A 17,301-nucleotide genomic window follows, 5' to 3' on the forward strand; every position below is an offset into this window, starting at 1 on the left:
TCTAGGACGTCGGCCAGGGTGGTGGAGATGGGCAAGTGAAGGGTGCGGTACTTGTGCCCTGCCCCATACATGGGGTGCTGGATCACATGACTGGTGGCATTAATGCGTCCCTTATACAGCTGGAGAGAGGGAGAGAAATTACGTGTTATGGGGAGATGGGCCACTAGAAAACAGGGCTAAATGTCCTGTCATCATGTACAGTAATAGTGTAAGTTATAGGAGTCATCTTAAAGCAACAGCACAAAACTGAACAGAATCCATTCTCTTTCTTATTAGTACAATACCTCTCATGTCTAATACCCCTAATATGTCAGCCCCTCATCAATCTCTTCTTCCTGGTGTTATCAATCCCCTACCATCCTATGCTTACGTTCCCCTGTTGGTACAACAGAAAGTGTCCATTCTGTAGTGTGCTATGTTCGCTCTACAGTACACAAAAACTGAGATGCAAAAATAGAACAGGAAGGGTTTAACCCTTAAAGTGGAAATGAAGCAGTCCAATAAAACCGATGTCTATAGCACTAGTTAAATATTTAAATGAACTGAATTGTGGGTCCGTTGCGTCACGTTTCTCCCGTCGCTCGCGTTGAGAAGTGCAGCTGTTGCTGCACCGACCTACGGCACCGGCCAATCAAGCCAATCGACGGATGGCACCAACCAATCAAATTACGGTTATACTTCAAGTCATTTGCATAGCTACCGTTGGGAACACCCACTGGCATGCGTTGACGGAATGCAACTGTGTGTAGAAGCCGTAACTCACAATTTAGAAGTTCGCTCCCCCGAGTTTACTCACCAATTCATCAACGATGCAACTGCATTTTCAGGTCGCGGTAATCCACAAGTTGTGCGAGAACATTCAAAAACCTTATTGCGACTGATCAGGAAGTTTAATCTAATAAAGTACTGTCTGATTAGGCCTACAGGCTACATTACAGCGGCCGTTATTCTTGTACAAACACAAAAACAAACATCAACAGAATTTGTGTAGGCATATTGAAATAAAGTGAACGTCCTCTAATGGCTAAAACATCCACAAACAATCGCTAACCATTCTGATGACGTAGCGCCTGCATTTTTAAAGGAACCATATATAAGATTGTGGCCAAAACTGGTACTGCAATCACTTTCAAATTACTGTACAGCGGTGTATCCCCTCCCCCCTGACTCAAGGTTGCCAACCCGGATGGCCGAAACACTACTGACTTCGTGATTTGTAGATAGGTAGAGGGTGGCGCATCAGGCCAAAACACAACATGACATGACAAAACACAACATCAACATCAGTTGAGGGCTGCAACTTCACTTTTTAAATGACAATATCCTGGCCGGACTACTGTTGTCAGTGATATAAGTATTTGAAATGAACATGATTTCTTAATGTCTAGTGACATATCAGGGCCATTTTATGATTAATTGAAATACATTTCTTACATATGGTTCCTTTAAAACATGGCCGCGCCCTAGTGGCGAAAGTCGTTATTGACATGTCATTTTCCAGTGAAACTACTTGAATTTCAGGTTTAATAAAAAAATCCATTTTATCTCAAAAAATGAAAAAGCAACCAAAAAATGGTCACAGTTCTCATTGCTTCATTTCCACTAAGATTCCATTCCGCAACAATTGAAGGTTCTAAAATTCTACGTTAAATTCAGTGAACCCAGATATTCTTTAAAACGTTTTTTTTCCAATATTCCCTTCACACCGGTGTGACGGTACACCTTTAAGGGTTAAAAATGACTGAACGATAAAACTAAATACATTTAGGACATCAGTGCTGCCACGCGACTGTGAGGGTGAAATGTGTCATTCGGACACACACTGCTTCAGAGTGTCAACCCTTCAGGAGGTAAAGATTCACATCGATTCAGCACCATGGCGCCCACCTCTGATAATGAAGCCGAGCGGCGCTCTCGCATGCCAGGCCTCCGCTGGAGTGCACTGCTAAACTGCACAGACCGCTTGTAATCGATGAAATTAAGTGATCGATGATGCCCGCCGATTTGCCCGCTGGCACAGTTCCTCCTGGCATGCCTAGGCAGAGCGATCACTCTCTGGCCCTCTCGCCGATCGGTGACCCGTACCCATTCGTGCTGTCACTATGCGTCTTAGGAATGGCAAAGGGTCGGGGGGAGGGGGCACGGAGGGCATGAATGCCAGGCTAACAGACGGCTACCGTCTGGTCCAGACACATCATAGACACATTAATGGAGCAGCTCATTCATAAGACATTAGTCTGAATGGGAGAGCAGGAGTTTAACATGGAGATGGAAACCCATCTTCTGAGCAACAACTTCAGAGTGACATTAGTCTCTGACCGTTCACAATACGTGTCTGGCCCCTTGTGGCCACCTGGGAATACTACAGAGGCCAGACCAAAAGAGATAACTAGAACTACTGTGGGCAGGTATTTTGATATTATGAGTGTCATACATTGTATGTGTCAGGTTGAATACAGTCTAACAATGGTTTCCGCCCCAAATTTTAGACTACTTATCAGATCTGTGGACCACTGAATCGGCTGAATGTTGAAGACATGATTCTTTGGGAGATTGTTTGTAAACGACCTGAGAACTGAGTTATAATGTTGAGATTTTGGGGGGCGGGTGGGGTAAGAATGTGTGTGTGTGTGTGTGTGTGTGTGTGTGTGTGTGTGTTGCCTCACCGGACAGGGCGACTGCAGGAAGACTGTGACCTTCTCGTCCTCCAGCATGAGCTGCAGGAAGAGCCTGCGGATGAAGCCCGAGATGTTGCCAGAGATGGGCACGTTCCCGCGCTGAGGAGCCGACTGGAAAAGCTCACACAGGACCTGCACGGGGAACAGACAGACAGAGAGATGCCATCCTAAGTCATAGGTCACACCATAATACATTCAAATAAGCCTAACATTAGACCACTGGACTCTTTGATGCATCATCTGGATATATACTAAAGCAAATGACACATGGGGCAACTTAACAATGTTGCTGGGCAACCACATAACTAGTTTCATTTATTCTGTTCGGATGACCATGACGATTTGCCTACAGATGATTAAAGTTCTCCAGAAAAGAAATTGTTGCCCACTATTAATGGGAACATGCCAGAACGAGGAACAGTGTCCAGCAACACTGCTCAAAAAGTTGCCCCATGTATCATCAGCTTGAGGCACATGGATCAGAAACCCTATGGTTGGTTGTTTGGACATGGCAACTTCAAAAATAAGGCTAAAGACTTTCCCCTTGCCTCTCTGTCTCTGTCTCCCACACAACAAACACAGAAAAATGCACGTCTTCTATACAGACGCACTGCATGCAGACGCACTAGTACTTGGGCCCTACCTGTGCCATGAGGCGCTGGTTGTTGGGGTGGCAGGAAATGCACTGCAGGAAGAAGGCCACTGTGGCGTTCTCGATGCTGGTCCGCTGCTGAGTGGTGAGTCCACCTGCCCGGCCACTCGTGCCCAGAGAGTACCGTGAGCCGGAGGCCTGCACTGGGGAGGAGGGAGGGGGGACAGAGGGTCCGGCAGAGGAAGAGGGGGACGATAATGATGAAGAGGGACCGGCTGTGGACCCCCCGGCTGCTGATGCCGACGCCCCACATGTTGCCTGGCCGTTACTGCTGCTGCTGCCATTGTTGGTGTTGTTGCTGGTGGTGCTGCTGGTTCCAGCACTGGCGCTGGAGTGGCACAGCAGGAAGAGCAGCGCTGTCCACAGCGGGTTGACCTCTGGGCCGCCTAGCCAGTCCTTCATGGCGTGGCTGTTGCCCACTTCCGTCAGGAAGCGCAGCACTGGCGCCGCCAGCTCCGGGGAGAGCGTGGCACGGCTCACCGGCGGCGGCGATGATGATGAGGATGAGGAGGAGGAGGAGGAGGAGGATGAGGAGGTGGAGGGGAGGTTGTGATAGCTGTGGTGGTAGTGATGCTGATGCCGTCGCTCGGACGGTGAAGAGGAGGACGAGGCGGCTGCCGCGGCAGCGGACGAGGCGGAGCCAGGCAAGGGGAGGTCGGCGCTGGCCAGCAGGTTGCAGCAGAGGCCGGCCAGGCTGCGCACCAGGAGCGAGGGCAGACCCGAGTCCAGCAGCTGCTGGATGGCGCCCGGCGACTGGGACGCGGCCGCCAGGGTGGCCAGCTGCGACTCGGACAGGGCGGGCGGGGAGCGGGCGTGCTTGGAGTCGTCCGTCAGGCCCCCGCCGCCGGACGCCGAGCTGGTGGCGGCGGCCGCCGCGTCGTGCTGCTTCTTGCCGTCGTCGGTGAGGGAGAGGCGGTGGCGCGACTGGGACTGCGACTGGGCGGCCGGCGTGGGCACAATGCCCATCCAGGACATGAGCAGAGAGAAGTAGCTGGGGTGAATGTGGCACATGGAGCACAGCAGGCTGTCCACCGCCTTCTTCAGAACCATGTTACAGGCCAGCGACATGGACCAGTTATACAACAGCCTGCACAAACAAGGGGATGGAGGAGAAGAGGAAATAAGGAGAAGAATGAGGGATGATGTGAGTGCTACATTACAAACACTGTTTACCTCGTAGCTAGCTTGTAGTAATTCACTCTTACAGAGTTGTGGTGGTAGTATATATTTATGGTTACTGTCATCATTTTGGTCTTTTTTATTTAGTCTACTAATACGGTTTTATTTTTTTTATTTAGGCTATGGCTTTACTTTGAACTGTTAATTCTAATGTTAATGTAATGTGTATTGATGTCATTTTAAGTCACTTTTGGGAAAAAAACATCTGATAACAACCATAAACATAAAAATGAACATGAAAGTCCCATTTTGTTGTCACAGAATACAAACTCCAACGCGCAGCCCTAACATTCTGAATCTCCCTTATATGTTAAAACCTGTGTCCTGATACCCCCAATCCCAAAAGCATGACCAGGTAAGTGAACAGATTCCTGTGATTGTGTGTGTACTTGCAAGGGGACACAGAGTGCACAGGTGCAAACGCTTTTAAAGGGAAATCATTTTAGAGTGGAGTAGTTTATTCTGTTCTGGAGGAATGAAGTATTCATGTCAGACAAATAAAGCATGCATGAATAAACCACAGCAAGGGAGCAGATTCGGAGAGGGAGAGTGGTCTCCACATGACCAGAAACAAACACGTGTACACACACACACACAGGGGAGGTGGCATTATATATACACTGAAAGGCTTGCCACAGGGGAATGTGAATACACAATTTTGGCCTGCTTGTGGAAGAAAAGGAAATTGAATGAGGTTGCCCCTAAGCTTACTATTAGAGTGTTTGAAAAGCAGCGTAGGGACAACACTTTAACACTCCTTGACACTTCTAGAGGGGGAGAGTAGAAGAAGAACAAAGAGTGTCTTAGGCATGAATAAGGATGTGTCACTACTCAATTCAATGAATGTGCATTAGCACTTGTGTGCACGTAAGGACCTACAGTATGAATGAAAGACTACACCAGTAAAAGTGTGTGTGTTGGCATGACTGCCAGAGCATGATTGAGTGCCTGTATGTTGCTGTATTCACTCAAATAGCTAATGGATTCTTGAATGAGAGACTAACCAAATATCAGTCTAAATGTTATATAGAGATATATCTGTTTAATTACTCTGCCCAGACAGAGATTAAAGGCTCAGGAAACCAACAAAATAAATGCTGGTGTTTTGAGTTAATTAACAGCTGATTAGAGCTTTTCTCAGGTCGACATTTCAATTTTATAAATTCTTTAATCTAACATTTTGAGATAGTGGACTTATTTCCATGAGCTGTAAATAATCAAATAATCAAAGATTAGAACAAAACACTACTTTATATTTAATACATATTTCACTTTAAGTCCAATGAATCTAGAGTGTATATGAAATCTTCACTTTTGGAAAATATGAAAAACAGACTTTTCCATGACATTCCAATGTTTTCAATTGCACCTGTATCGGGGGCATGAGTGACAGGAGTGTGTGGCTCAATTGCACCTGTACCGGGGGCATGAGTGACAGGAGTGTGTGGCTCAATTGCACCTGTATCGGGGTCATGAGTGACAGGAGTGTGGGGCTCTACTCACTCAAAGAGCTCGCGGTTGAGCAGCGCAGGCAGGTCGTAGTCCACCGGCAGCTCGTAGCTGTGCCACAAGATGGCCGCCACGCAGTGGAGGTGTGAGGGCGAGGGCATGAGCAGGCCGTACTCGCGGGGCGAGGAGGCGCTCGGGCCCATGTAGCCCAGCGGAGCGCTTCTCTTCATGGCCGCCACGCGGGCGGAGTCGTGCACCCACTGCAGCAACGCCTGAACCCTGCAGACGGAAGAAACCAAGTCCAAGTATGTCAACAATCACATTGGAAGAGGTTGTTTTGCTTGACGTTTGTGTGGCTGAAGTTGATATAGCAGGGCATGTCTTCTAGTGTTAAATCACAACTTACAATTCCATGAAATATAAAGCTTACAATTTCATTAAAATGTAAAGCTATCAGACACCCATAGAGCATGTCCCAAAGGAACTATGTTTTTGAGCCGGTCCATGTTGATTAAATGATTGATTATTCTAAAACTTTGGTTTTGGTGGCTTCAGGGGGATACGTCAGGTTACCTGGTGTAACCCTTGTGTATCAGCTGATTTCATCTGACTGAAAGCCTGTCTCATGCCATTTCATTGGACACAACTCGCTGACGGGGATGCTATTCCCAGAAGTGAGCCGTGCTGGATGAGATGAGCTAAGAAACAACCATCAGCAGCGAAAACCTGCATCCCAAATACCCCATAAATTGAAGAATTCGGGGGCTATCTGAGAGCATCTCCGGCGATGGCTTTTCTCAGACACACTGAGCCAATTAATACAAATGTTTGGGTTTGTACATGATGGGCTTTTGTCCTTATTCTACCTTTCGTTCAATGCTATGGGCTTTGTCACACTTAATTGTGTTGCCCTTCTTTCTGAACTTGGTCATACATTTGATATTAAATTATGGAAACTGTTGCATGTGTATAGTTCTCAGCTAAACTACACAGTTCTAATGGCAAACCCATTAGAAAAGCCCTTTTTCACAAATTAGATTCTCGACAGAGAAAGTGATTAATGCAAAGCATTTCTAGTGAAACGTGGAGGTCCAAACCTGTCTTTGGTGCCAGGGTCCTGGGTGGTACCCAGCTGGTAGAGGATGTCGATGGTGGAGTCGGATGAGAGGCCGTTGAGCCTCCCAAAGAGCAGGGGGCTGTTCAGATCTGTGGCAGACACGGCACAGCACAGCACAATTACACTCCGAATAACAAAGGACTCCAGACACTCAGCAGGAACCCAGTGACCTGACACTGAGGCTCTCCGGAAAAAGGAGGAAAAAAAACACCACATAGCAAGTGTACTGTGTAATGATGCCCAGAGCCCCACGCACAGTGCCACACATTTCACATTAACACGTTCACTTGAGCAGGTTATTAGGCCTCAGACAGATGCTCTGAAGAGTGGAAATTAGCCCTGGTAATTGCTTCAGAGCAACAGATTTCATGACTCATTGACTAAGAGCCAATAAAGAGCGGCGTTCGGGCGCTCACATCACGCAGGTTATGGACAGTGACTCGAGAGCGAAGGAAAACAAAAGACCTGCTAGTGTGATGCATATATGAGTACACAGCAGTTTAGTGCTTTGCTTTTAATTCTGTTCTTCATGGTGTTATGGGTGCTTTGGTCTGTAAGGGGACTATCATTTATTTATATTCATAATCATGCAGTGCCGGCTTATCACCGCAGTGACACAGCTATGGGTGTGCGCATGTTTGTGTATCATTAGCCCCTTACCCATTGTTGGGACAATTAAAGCTTCTGGAGTCTAATCGCTAATGGGGATGCAAACATTTTCTCATTCTCGGGGTTTGGCGCCCCCGGCCATTAACATGTTAACACATTAACAAGATCGAATTAGCCTTGACAACGGGCTTGCGGCTGTTATGTTCATAGACTATGGGTGCATCTTTGTTTCCATTGGTAATTGAACGTTGCATACATGTCCACCTGTGTATGTGTGCGCTCGTGTAGGCGCAGGTGTGCAGGCTCACTATTGGGGTCTGTGCCAGAGGCGGCGCAGTTGCGCAGCAGGATGTCGATGAGCTTGAGGCCGATGGTAGTGGACTGCAGGCCGATCTTGACCAGCACGGCCTCGATGTTGGGCGAGTGCATGCCGCAGTAGGGCGACATGAGCAGCGCGGCGCACGTCTGCAGCAGGTTGGCCGTGGGGGCGGCTGCGCTGGCCATCAGAGCCTCCAGGTCACTCACGTGCGTCAGGCAGTGGTGCAGCAGACGCAGCCAGCCAATACTGAGGGAAAGAGAGGGCCGAGAGATTCATTAAATGACAGGTAGATTTTTATTTGATGGGTGAGAGATAGCAGTTAGAGGCAAAATACAGATAAAAGACAAAAGTGACAAAGAGACAGACAATAAACATTTTACTCCGAATCTTGTATTAAACAAAGACAGTTTACTTTTACAAATACTTAATGCACATTGAAAACACTTAAGTAATGAGTGAAGCAATCCGCTCCGTTTCATGGGAAATAACAATGATAGGATCATCGTCTAGTCTAGTCTAGTCTCGTTTCACACAGTCTGCTTGGCGTGTCTTGAGTGAAGGGCCCAGTACCTGGTCTTGGACACCTGGTCCTCGGAGGGCAGGAAGGGATTGTTGACCGTGGCGGAGGAGGTGTTGCCGAAGGCGGTGAGGCCGAGCAGCTTGATCTGGGACAGGCCGAGGGTACTGGCGTCCCGCGGCCGGTGTAGCCGCAGGCACACGGCCGACGCCACCTCCGCCTTCACCAGCTGGATCTTGATGTAGGTCAGGCCGCTGGTGATGACCGGTGTGGACAGCGGGAGCATGTTGACACCATCCGCGCTGATCTCCACAGACACCGACGACGGGCAGGCTAGAGGAAAGGTGGACAGAGGAGCAGAGAGAGAGAGGGGACAGACAAGCATGTTTAAATGGACATACTGACAGGAGGGAGGATTCTAGAACTTATTTTATATCCAAATATTCTAAAATATCTCACATAGGCTGTGTTTCGCAACTTTCGTAAAGCAGCACACTCTGCATTTGCGTGTCTGAATTCGCCCTTTGAATAGGTTTAGTGTCACGGCAATTAGCTGGTGAAACATTAGTGTGTGTGTTCTGTTAATGGTTTGCCTCAGGCGTTCAAGCGATGCACTTAAGTGCACACTTAATACTAATCGCACCATTAGTCAAGTCGTGCGTTGCACATACAGGACTGTACTTACTGTTGAACCGCTGAGTCTGTGACACTAATTGTCTATGCACTTCAGAATGTCTTTATAGATTCATGGCACATAATAGACTGTAGCCAAAACACTAAACATGCACATCTGCATACATGTGCGTGCGTCTTGAGACATCAAGCGACTATAGACTAATGTACTGCGAGTGATTTGTGTGAGGGCGAGAGTGGAACAGGGAGGCTACACCGAGTGCGCATCTGAAGCGCTCCATTCGCGCAGCGTAAAAATAGTTTTAGAAGACTGGTCTAATTTTTTCCGAACACACGTGCCGCCATCACGTCTTCACTTGATTATAGTAGAGGCTAATTGTTGCGGCAGACGCAGCGTGAACGGAACACTAACAGATACGTGCCCAGTGTAGCCTCCCTGCGAGTAAGAATGGATATGGATATTCTGAAGAGCACAAGCACAATAGGTGTGTGTGTGTGTGTGAGTGTGAGTGTGAGAGTGTGTGTGCAAGACTCACTGGCTAGCGAGGCTAGGTGCGGCTGGATGTGGACCTCTTTGAGCAGCACAGCGGCCGGTAGATGGATGGTGAGGTCACACCAGGCCTCCTCCGGCAGGAAAATGTAGGACCAGGCCGCTGAGCGCGCCCGGCGGTGAGGGGGTGTGGCCTGAAGTAGCACCTCAGCCGGCTGGGCAGTGGGGCTGCTGGAGGTTATGGTGCCTGAGGAGGGACAACCAGAGTTGTAAAAATGTGTGTACATGCAAAAGGTAAGCGTGTATGTGAGTCATTGTGTACATGTGTGCTCTAAATGATTAAAATGTGTGGCTGTGCAAACAGTAAATATGTGCATAAACTCTCTTTTGTAAGGGTGGACGCAAACATATAAATGCAAAATCTTTGAGTGTGTATGTACCAAGTGGAGCGAAGTTGTGCAGGCCCTCTGCATTGTCCGGCTCTGAGGCCAGGACACGGGCCTTGAGGCTGCCGTCGGCTGTCTTGCCCGGGCCGGAGTCCAGGAACTTCATGATGGTGGAGACCATGCTGCGCGCCGTGTTCACGATGGCCCGCGTACTCGTCACCATGTTGTTGCAGATGAGCTGCACTCCACCTGCAAGAGACAGGGCAGAAGTTTTAGGGCGGCAAACACACAGGTAAACACTTGACACGGTCGGGGAGGATACATTTGCGCATACACACCCATGTCATGGAAGGCCTTGAGTGCTTCACTGGTGTCCAACACCCTCAGGATGAACCAAAGTAGAGGCTCAGACAGCTGACAAGTGGACAGAGAACCCTGCAGAGGACATGAGAAAACAGAATAGAATAGAATATTGTGAATAGAGTGACAGTAAGGGCTCTTCGATTTGGGTGTGCCATTCTACAGACTACATGACATAAAATGCTTTGCTAGCACGTGAGAACATCCGACTAGATCAGTGTTTCTCAAAGTGTGGTCCGCAAGCTATTCCCAGTGGTCCGCGAGCAGACGTGGTAAAATATAATATAGATGAGTTGTTTGCAATATTGAACCACCTAGTATGTACATCAAAACAGTTCTGCAACACTGCCTATGTAAGCTACGCCACTTTAAATCATATCAATCCTCTGACACAATAAGCAAGGTGCAAAGACAATAAATACTGTGGTTCAGTGAGTAGGTCTATTGTGTAATATACTGTTGAAGTAGGTCTACTGTTTTTTTTTTTTTTTAGCTAGGTGGTCTGTGTTTTTTTTTTTATTATTGGTTAAGTGGTTCTGGGTCTGAAAAAGTTTGAGAAACACTGGACTAGATCAACAGTGCGCTGCTGTAATATACACTCCGTCTGTTCAGCGTTATCCATTTTTTAATCAAGAGCTTTGAGATCTCACTCAGACCACACGTAGTAAAAACGAGGAGCTGTTGATGTGAACGAGGGGGTTGGAAACTCACCTGTCGGCCCATGTAGCCGCAGGCCATGTAGGTGAGGATGGGCTGCAGCATGACCTGCACGGAGGTGGCCCGCTTGCTCAGGGTGGTGAGGATGGTGAAGAGGCCATCGCCCACAGAGATGGCGTCCAGACCGCCGTGGAAGTTCTCGTGCTTGGTCAGGTGGAGGCCACTCGCTCCTGTTGACGGAGGAAGCGAAAGAAGACGAGAGAGAGAGAGAGAGAGAGAGAGAGAGAGAGAGAGAGAGAGAGACGGTGAGATTTATTCAACAACAGGGGTAGAGAACAAAGACTAAAAAATCTTTAGGAATCTTGACTATTGAAGTTGCAGATCAATAACGAACTGTTTACACAGAGTGTGGCGGCAAAACAAACGAGAAAATGTCTTCAGCAGTCACGGTGGAGTGATTCATTACAGAACTGTTGTTTTTTCCCCTCGGATTTGTTTTTGTATCCACAAAATTAAACCCATTTATTCCCCGATAGAAGCTGTAATTAATGACTAATCTGCACCTTAATTAATCACTTGCTCTCTGAAAAGACAAAAAACTAAACTCCCACAAAGCCAAAATCAAATACCACCTAAAACACACACACTATCAGACCTTCATACCTATAATCATGGCCATAGCACTGCTGTTGCATTGGCCGAGAGCCGAGAGGATCTGGCTCATGACCTGCTGGTTGCCCAGTACCAGGTCTGCCACCCCGACGGCAGGGCCCTGGTGTGGGGCTGCTCCGCCCGGTCCGGCTCCCTCCTTGCTCCCGCACACCTTCTCCTCGTCCGAGACGCTGTCGCTGGAGCTATTCCCTACGGGCTGCACACGGCCGCTGAACTTGCCGTCGGCGGTGAGCGGCAGCTTGACCAGCGTGTTGACCAGCTTGAGCAGGTTGAACATGAGCTGGTCGCGCGTGGTCTCACCGCACACGGCCTTGGCGTCGCCGGGCCGGATGATGTTGGCGAAGAGGCCGCCGAAGCAGGCGCGCGCGCCCACCGAGCAGTCCGAGCCGCTGCGCGACACCACCTTGTCGGAGCAGGTGATGTAGTGGTGCACCAGGAAGGTGATAGACTCGATGACGGCCATGATGGTGCCCACGGACACCGACTCGAAGCTCTGCTCCAGGGTGAACTCCAGTAGCTTGACCTGGGCGTCCAGCGGACCCTGGCCTGACAGGAAGGGTCCCCTGCAGGCAGAGAGGGAATCAAACAGAACAACAAAGCGCTCAATGAGACATTTTTATTTATTTGATTATTTTTTATCACTATAACCACTGCTTTATTCATGTCATGTACTCCTTGTTTTTCCCCTTATGTAGGCTTTTTGCATGTTGTATTGTGTTTGTTATTTTGTTATTATCTTGTATAATAATTTGTAAAGCACTTTGGGTCAACCCTGTTGCATTAAATGCGCTATATAAGTAGACTTGACTTGGCTTGGCTTGATATGGGAAGAACTAGTACGAAGGAACTACACCACTGTTCTGAAAGTGGATCACAATAGGGGTCTGGTGTCAATGCACATTAATCCATGCCTACAGAAATGTAAACATGTGTCAATACCATTAGCAAGCCCTGCACGCATACACACCTCTCCATAGATAGAATATGCATCAGCTCAAGCAGGAACTCGCTGAACATTTGGGGACAGGTGGAGGAAAGGTGCACTTGGAGCCTGGTCAGGAACTCTTGCATAGCTTGGGTAGCAGTGGGCCCCACCTGTCGATGAGTGCAGGAACAATGATATTCATAATTAAACTCATACCCAGCAGGCATCTTCCACAGAACTGCTGATGGACTCTGGCATGTAATTGTACTTCTCACAGAATGTTCTAGTAAATAATTCAGACGATCACGCTGAGAGAACAACAGGCTGAGGCTGTGGTACCTGGGAGCTGTGCTGGCTGGTGCCGTGAGGGTTGCTCCCCGACAGGAAGCGCACAAGGACGGGGACGAGCGTGAGCTCCGACACCATCTGCTGGGCCGTGCTCTCGTGGCCGCCCATCCCGCTGCTGGAGGCTGTCGGGGGACCGAGCACAAATCACACAGTGTTTTACTCCTTCACTTGCTCTTCCATTCATTCATGCATCCATTTCTACACTCGTTTATAAATGTATCATGTCTTTTATCTAGAGTTTGCACTCTTCACATTTACACTTAAAAAACATCAATTCCATCATCAAAAGAGTTGAAGAAAAAAATAATTTATTTGAATCTCATTTCCCCTTCCATACAGCAAAGACCTCTGAAGTTTGCCTACAAAAAGGATGCAAAGCTGCCATCTTCAGATCTCCTTCTGATGCAAAGATGACAGCGTTTGGGTCCTTTTTGTAGGTGAACTTCATAGGTCTATTTCTGAACACAATAAATCCTAACCAGCCATACTCCCCTCCCCACAAGTACAGTAATTTCCTGTGTATTAGCCACATTGTGTATAAGCCGCAGGACAGTGTTTTATGCAAGTTAAAAGAAACAAAACCATATTAATACCATATTAACTGCCCCCGTGTATTAACCTCATAGCTGAAGAAATTTTGCAAAATCAATGTATAAGCCGCGGCTAATAGTGGGGAAATAACGGTATGGTGTGGCTGCTGGGACTCACCACTGGGGGGCATGTTGGTCATGAGCGTGAGGCTGTGCAGCACCAGACACCAGGTCCTCAGGGAGGTGTTGGGATACCACGCCAGTACTGTGAGGAAACTACTAATGGAGGCTGTGGGGGGGTCCAAACACATACACACAGTCAATACATCATACGTAGCACGTTTCGCAGTGACGTTTGTGTATTACGCACTGCAAGTACACACAAGCAGGACACATTCATGGTGAAACAGCTGACAACCAAACACATTGCATACTTGGAGCATACTCAATAGGATGCATACTTGGAGCATACTCAATAGGATGCCAATGTGTTATCACCACACAGTGAGTATACACAAACCACACTCAGAGTGATAAAACAGTGTATGTAAAAGTCAAAGATATATCGACACTCTAAAGTGAAACATACCGCGCGCCAACACTGCAAGAGAGCAGAAGATTAAGCTCAGAAATCAGTGGCTAATGGAGGTGGGACAACACAGAACGGAGGAGGGTAATTAGTGGCTGTTTAAGAGTGGAGGGACGGGTCAGCTTGTGTCGTGTCCAGCCGCGGCAGCAGATGGCCGGGCCATGCTGGGCACGGAGCGCGACTCTGACCTTGGTTGAGTGGAATGGTGGGCACCCGGCTGGCGTTGAACAGGAAGATGTCTGAGCCGTTGTCGTCTGCGGCGCCTGGACATGAGTTTAGGCTCAGGGTCAGCCAGAGCTGCAGCAGAGATTCCAGCTGAGGGGAGACAAGAAAGAGTGAAGGGAGATGGAGAGAGGGAGAGAGAGAGAGAGAGAGAGAGAGAAAGTAAGAGAGAGAGAGAGACAGAGAGAGAGAGGGGGAGAGAGAGGAGGGAGAGGGGGGGAAAGGGGGAGGGAGGGAGAGGGAGAGAGAGAGACAGCAAGACAGACAGACAGTCATTATTTTTGTTAGATGAACACCGTGTGGCTTTCAATCTTCACAACTACGGTCCTTTCTGGTTCTTTATGACTCGGCCTACCTGGACATGGTGCACCTGCAGCATGGAGAAGAGCTTGTTGAAGCAGGCACTCAGCATGGGGATGGAGGAAGGCTGCACCATAAGACTGCTGCCAGGTGGGGAGCTGTGCAGCCCCCGCAGCAAGGAGTCGTCCGTCCCATTTGAGGACTGGACCACTGCAGGAAAGATGGACACACCAAAGAACGATTTATGGAGCCTGAAAGACGTTAAATGTGTACCAGACAGAATAAAAGTGCAGAAGGAACGCTAGATAGGAGGGAAGGATATGCTAATAAGTTGTTGTGTTTGTTTGTGTGACAGGGTGGCTACAACACACGTCACTAAAAACGTTCCGTTCGCGTTGCGTCTGCTACAACAATTAGCTTCCTCTATGATCTATGGAACTGGCTACACCACACATGATAGCGGCACGTATGTTTAAAAAAATAAATAAAAATAGACCATTCTTCTAAAACAAAAATAGACCATTCTTCTAAAACAATTTTTACACGTCGCAAACAGAGCGCTTCAGTTCCGGGCCTGGTGTAGCCTCCCTGTGAGTGTGTGTTTTTTGTGAGTGTGTGTGTGTGTGGCGAGTGAGGAGGGTACCGGTGGGGGAGGTGGAGGTGAGGGCCTGCAGGATGGAGTCGGCCTCCAGAGTGGCCATCATCTTCAGCATGAGCTCCGCCTGCTGCTCCAGACCCACCTCTAGACGCGCATCTAGAGCTGTGGGGGGAGGGGGGGGGTTTACATGAGGGAGCACAACAAGATCGTCTTAGAAATGCTCAAAATAGTCCCATTCATGTGCTACAGCTGATATGGGGATCACATCTGGAACACAGAACTCAGTTAACTACCTGGGCATCTACTGCAGTGTTTTAAATGCAACTGGAACACATTCTGCCTCAAAATTCAGATGCCCTTCTAGGTTAGACAGGCACCATCAGGATCAGAGACTCAAATCTACTGAAATATGGATCTACGTGGCATCCAAAAAGAAAGAGGGCTATGGGCTTTGTGATGCCTTACCTTGTGAGACAGACACTGACAGGCTTTGGGCCCCGGGCTTCTCAGCAGGAGCCGGAGGCTTGGACACAGGTATGCCTGCGCCCCCTACATAGGCGTTATAGTTATAGGTGCCATAGTCAGCGCCCCAGTAATCATACCAGGTGCTGCCAATTGGCTGTGAAAGAGAGGATGAAACAAAAAAACAAGACAACAAAACAATGGTAAGGCCCTCTATTACCGGGAGGAGCGGAGTAGAACAATGATGAAGGGAGTGCATAGGGGAGATTATTCATCATTTTTAATGTGAAAATCAAAATGTTTCTATGAAATTTGGATTGATAGATACACTACGAATCTAACCAACAATAAGTATGTTAGTGTTTGTGTGTCCTGAAGAATTGCGACAGTGAAGTCTTACCTTAAAAACTTTGGCGGCGAGGGGGTCTTTTTCCAAATCAATATCTAAAGGATCAATATCAACATCCATGAGGTCTTGTAGCAAGTCAAAGTCTATGTCTTTATCTTTTTCCAAAGATGACAGAGGTGGAGCACCTTTGGATAATGAAAACAGCTTTAATATTGCCAAGCAAGCACACTAAAAGCAGCAAGCTCACAGGGGCACTCTTTAGGAAGTCACTAGGCAATTTTAAGGCCGAAATATCAAACAAGTCCACAACCACAGGAAGAGGATCTCTAACAATGACTCTTTTCGTTCGCACACACGTTCACAAATTCATTCATTAAATGAATTGGTGAATGAAATGAACAAATAAAACTGCTGTGCTGTTGGATACCATGATTAACCTAAAATTGAGCTTAGGCTAAAGGCTGTTTTATGCTGCTGCATCGACTTCACGCAACAACTGGCCAACGATTGGCAAACTGACGTTGCCTCAACGCTGCCGTGAAGTTCTGAGTCTCCTGGGTCTGTGTCGCTCACCACCAAAATGGATGACTGTCAGAATGGTTTGTTTGCAAAGCTTATGTCAGTGAACTAGCATGTTGCTACTCCCCACAATAGGCTGCTTGAAGCAGCCGGCCATCAACACTCAAGGGGAGTGGACCATTCAATGTCCTTGCAGTCTGCGTCTCCTCGACACAAGGTTACAATCTTTTGAAGGTGCGTGGCGGCAGAGAGCTTGGAGGAGGTACATGGTGAAGCACAGGGCTCTGCAGGGTGACGCCTTCGATTCGACGCAAAAGCATAAAACAGCCTTAAGATGTAATAGCATTCGTATTACATCGCAAGAAATGGTTCCAACAACCCCTGCAAATAGAGGGCATATTTAAAAATATAATTTCTGGACATCACTGCTGTCAATATCCTGTTAGAGTTCCTCTTCCATATAATGTAGACAAACAGTTTTCTATTAGGACTTTGAGTTACTGAATGTCCGCAAAATGTGGCATCACAAAATGTTGCCAGAACACAAAACCACTCATACTGCACACAATTCACTTTAGTAGCTGTATGACATTACTAAAAAGAAAAGAGGAATTAAATACATGCAGCTCTATAAGAGAAAGAAACAATAAATTAATATCAGTGGAAAAAAAACATGAAACAAAAGCACCGTTATTATCGAACAGCATGTGTATAAACGGGAAGGGCGAAGGGAGGGAGGCA

General features: G+C 47.8%; 1 protein-coding gene across 6 annotated transcripts in view; it reads right to left on the bottom strand.

Annotated features, from left to right (window-relative positions):
- Positions 1 to 17,301, bottom strand: part of birc6 (baculoviral IAP repeat containing 6) — a 139,108-nt gene that overhangs the window by 73,154 nt on the left and 48,653 nt on the right. For 5 of the 6 annotated variants that reach the window (XM_076285656.1, XM_076285655.1, XM_076285653.1 and 2 more), the window contains exons 38-57: positions 16,093 to 16,226; positions 15,696 to 15,849; positions 15,276 to 15,392; positions 14,688 to 14,842; positions 14,299 to 14,425; positions 13,700 to 13,810; positions 12,983 to 13,113; positions 12,686 to 12,813; positions 11,710 to 12,281; positions 11,101 to 11,276; positions 10,368 to 10,464; positions 10,084 to 10,278; positions 9,690 to 9,890; positions 8,574 to 8,853; positions 7,993 to 8,249; positions 7,056 to 7,164; positions 6,013 to 6,237; positions 3,322 to 4,417; positions 2,667 to 2,810; positions 1 to 119 (exon numbers count right to left, since the gene is read on the bottom strand). The exon at positions 1 to 119 is cut by the window's left edge and continues 11 nt beyond it. In XM_076285656.1, the coding sequence (XP_076141771.1) occupies positions 1 to 119; positions 2,667 to 2,810; positions 3,322 to 4,417; positions 6,013 to 6,237; positions 7,056 to 7,164; positions 7,993 to 8,249; positions 8,574 to 8,853; positions 9,690 to 9,890; positions 10,084 to 10,278; positions 10,368 to 10,464; positions 11,101 to 11,276; positions 11,710 to 12,281; positions 12,686 to 12,813; positions 12,983 to 13,113; positions 13,700 to 13,810; positions 14,299 to 14,425; positions 14,688 to 14,842; positions 15,276 to 15,392; positions 15,696 to 15,849; positions 16,093 to 16,226 (4,528 nt within the window). The remainder of the gene's footprint in view (positions 120 to 2,666; positions 2,811 to 3,321; positions 4,418 to 6,012; positions 6,238 to 7,055; positions 7,165 to 7,992; positions 8,250 to 8,573; positions 8,854 to 9,689; positions 9,891 to 10,083; positions 10,279 to 10,367; positions 10,465 to 11,100; positions 11,277 to 11,709; positions 12,282 to 12,685; positions 12,814 to 12,982; positions 13,114 to 13,699; positions 13,811 to 14,298; positions 14,426 to 14,687; positions 14,843 to 15,275; positions 15,393 to 15,695; positions 15,850 to 16,092; positions 16,227 to 17,301) is intronic. The other variant, XM_076285657.1, reaches the window with a different exon arrangement.

Source organism: Alosa pseudoharengus, unplaced genomic scaffold (genome assembly GCF_046254945.1).
Source record: "Alosa pseudoharengus isolate Yale_2024_CS ecotype anadromous, Long Island Sound unplaced genomic scaffold, YU_APseudo_1.1 YU_APseudo_1.1_scf_15, whole genome shotgun sequence".
NCBI lineage: Eukaryota > Metazoa > Chordata > Actinopteri > Clupeiformes > Clupeidae > Alosa > Alosa pseudoharengus.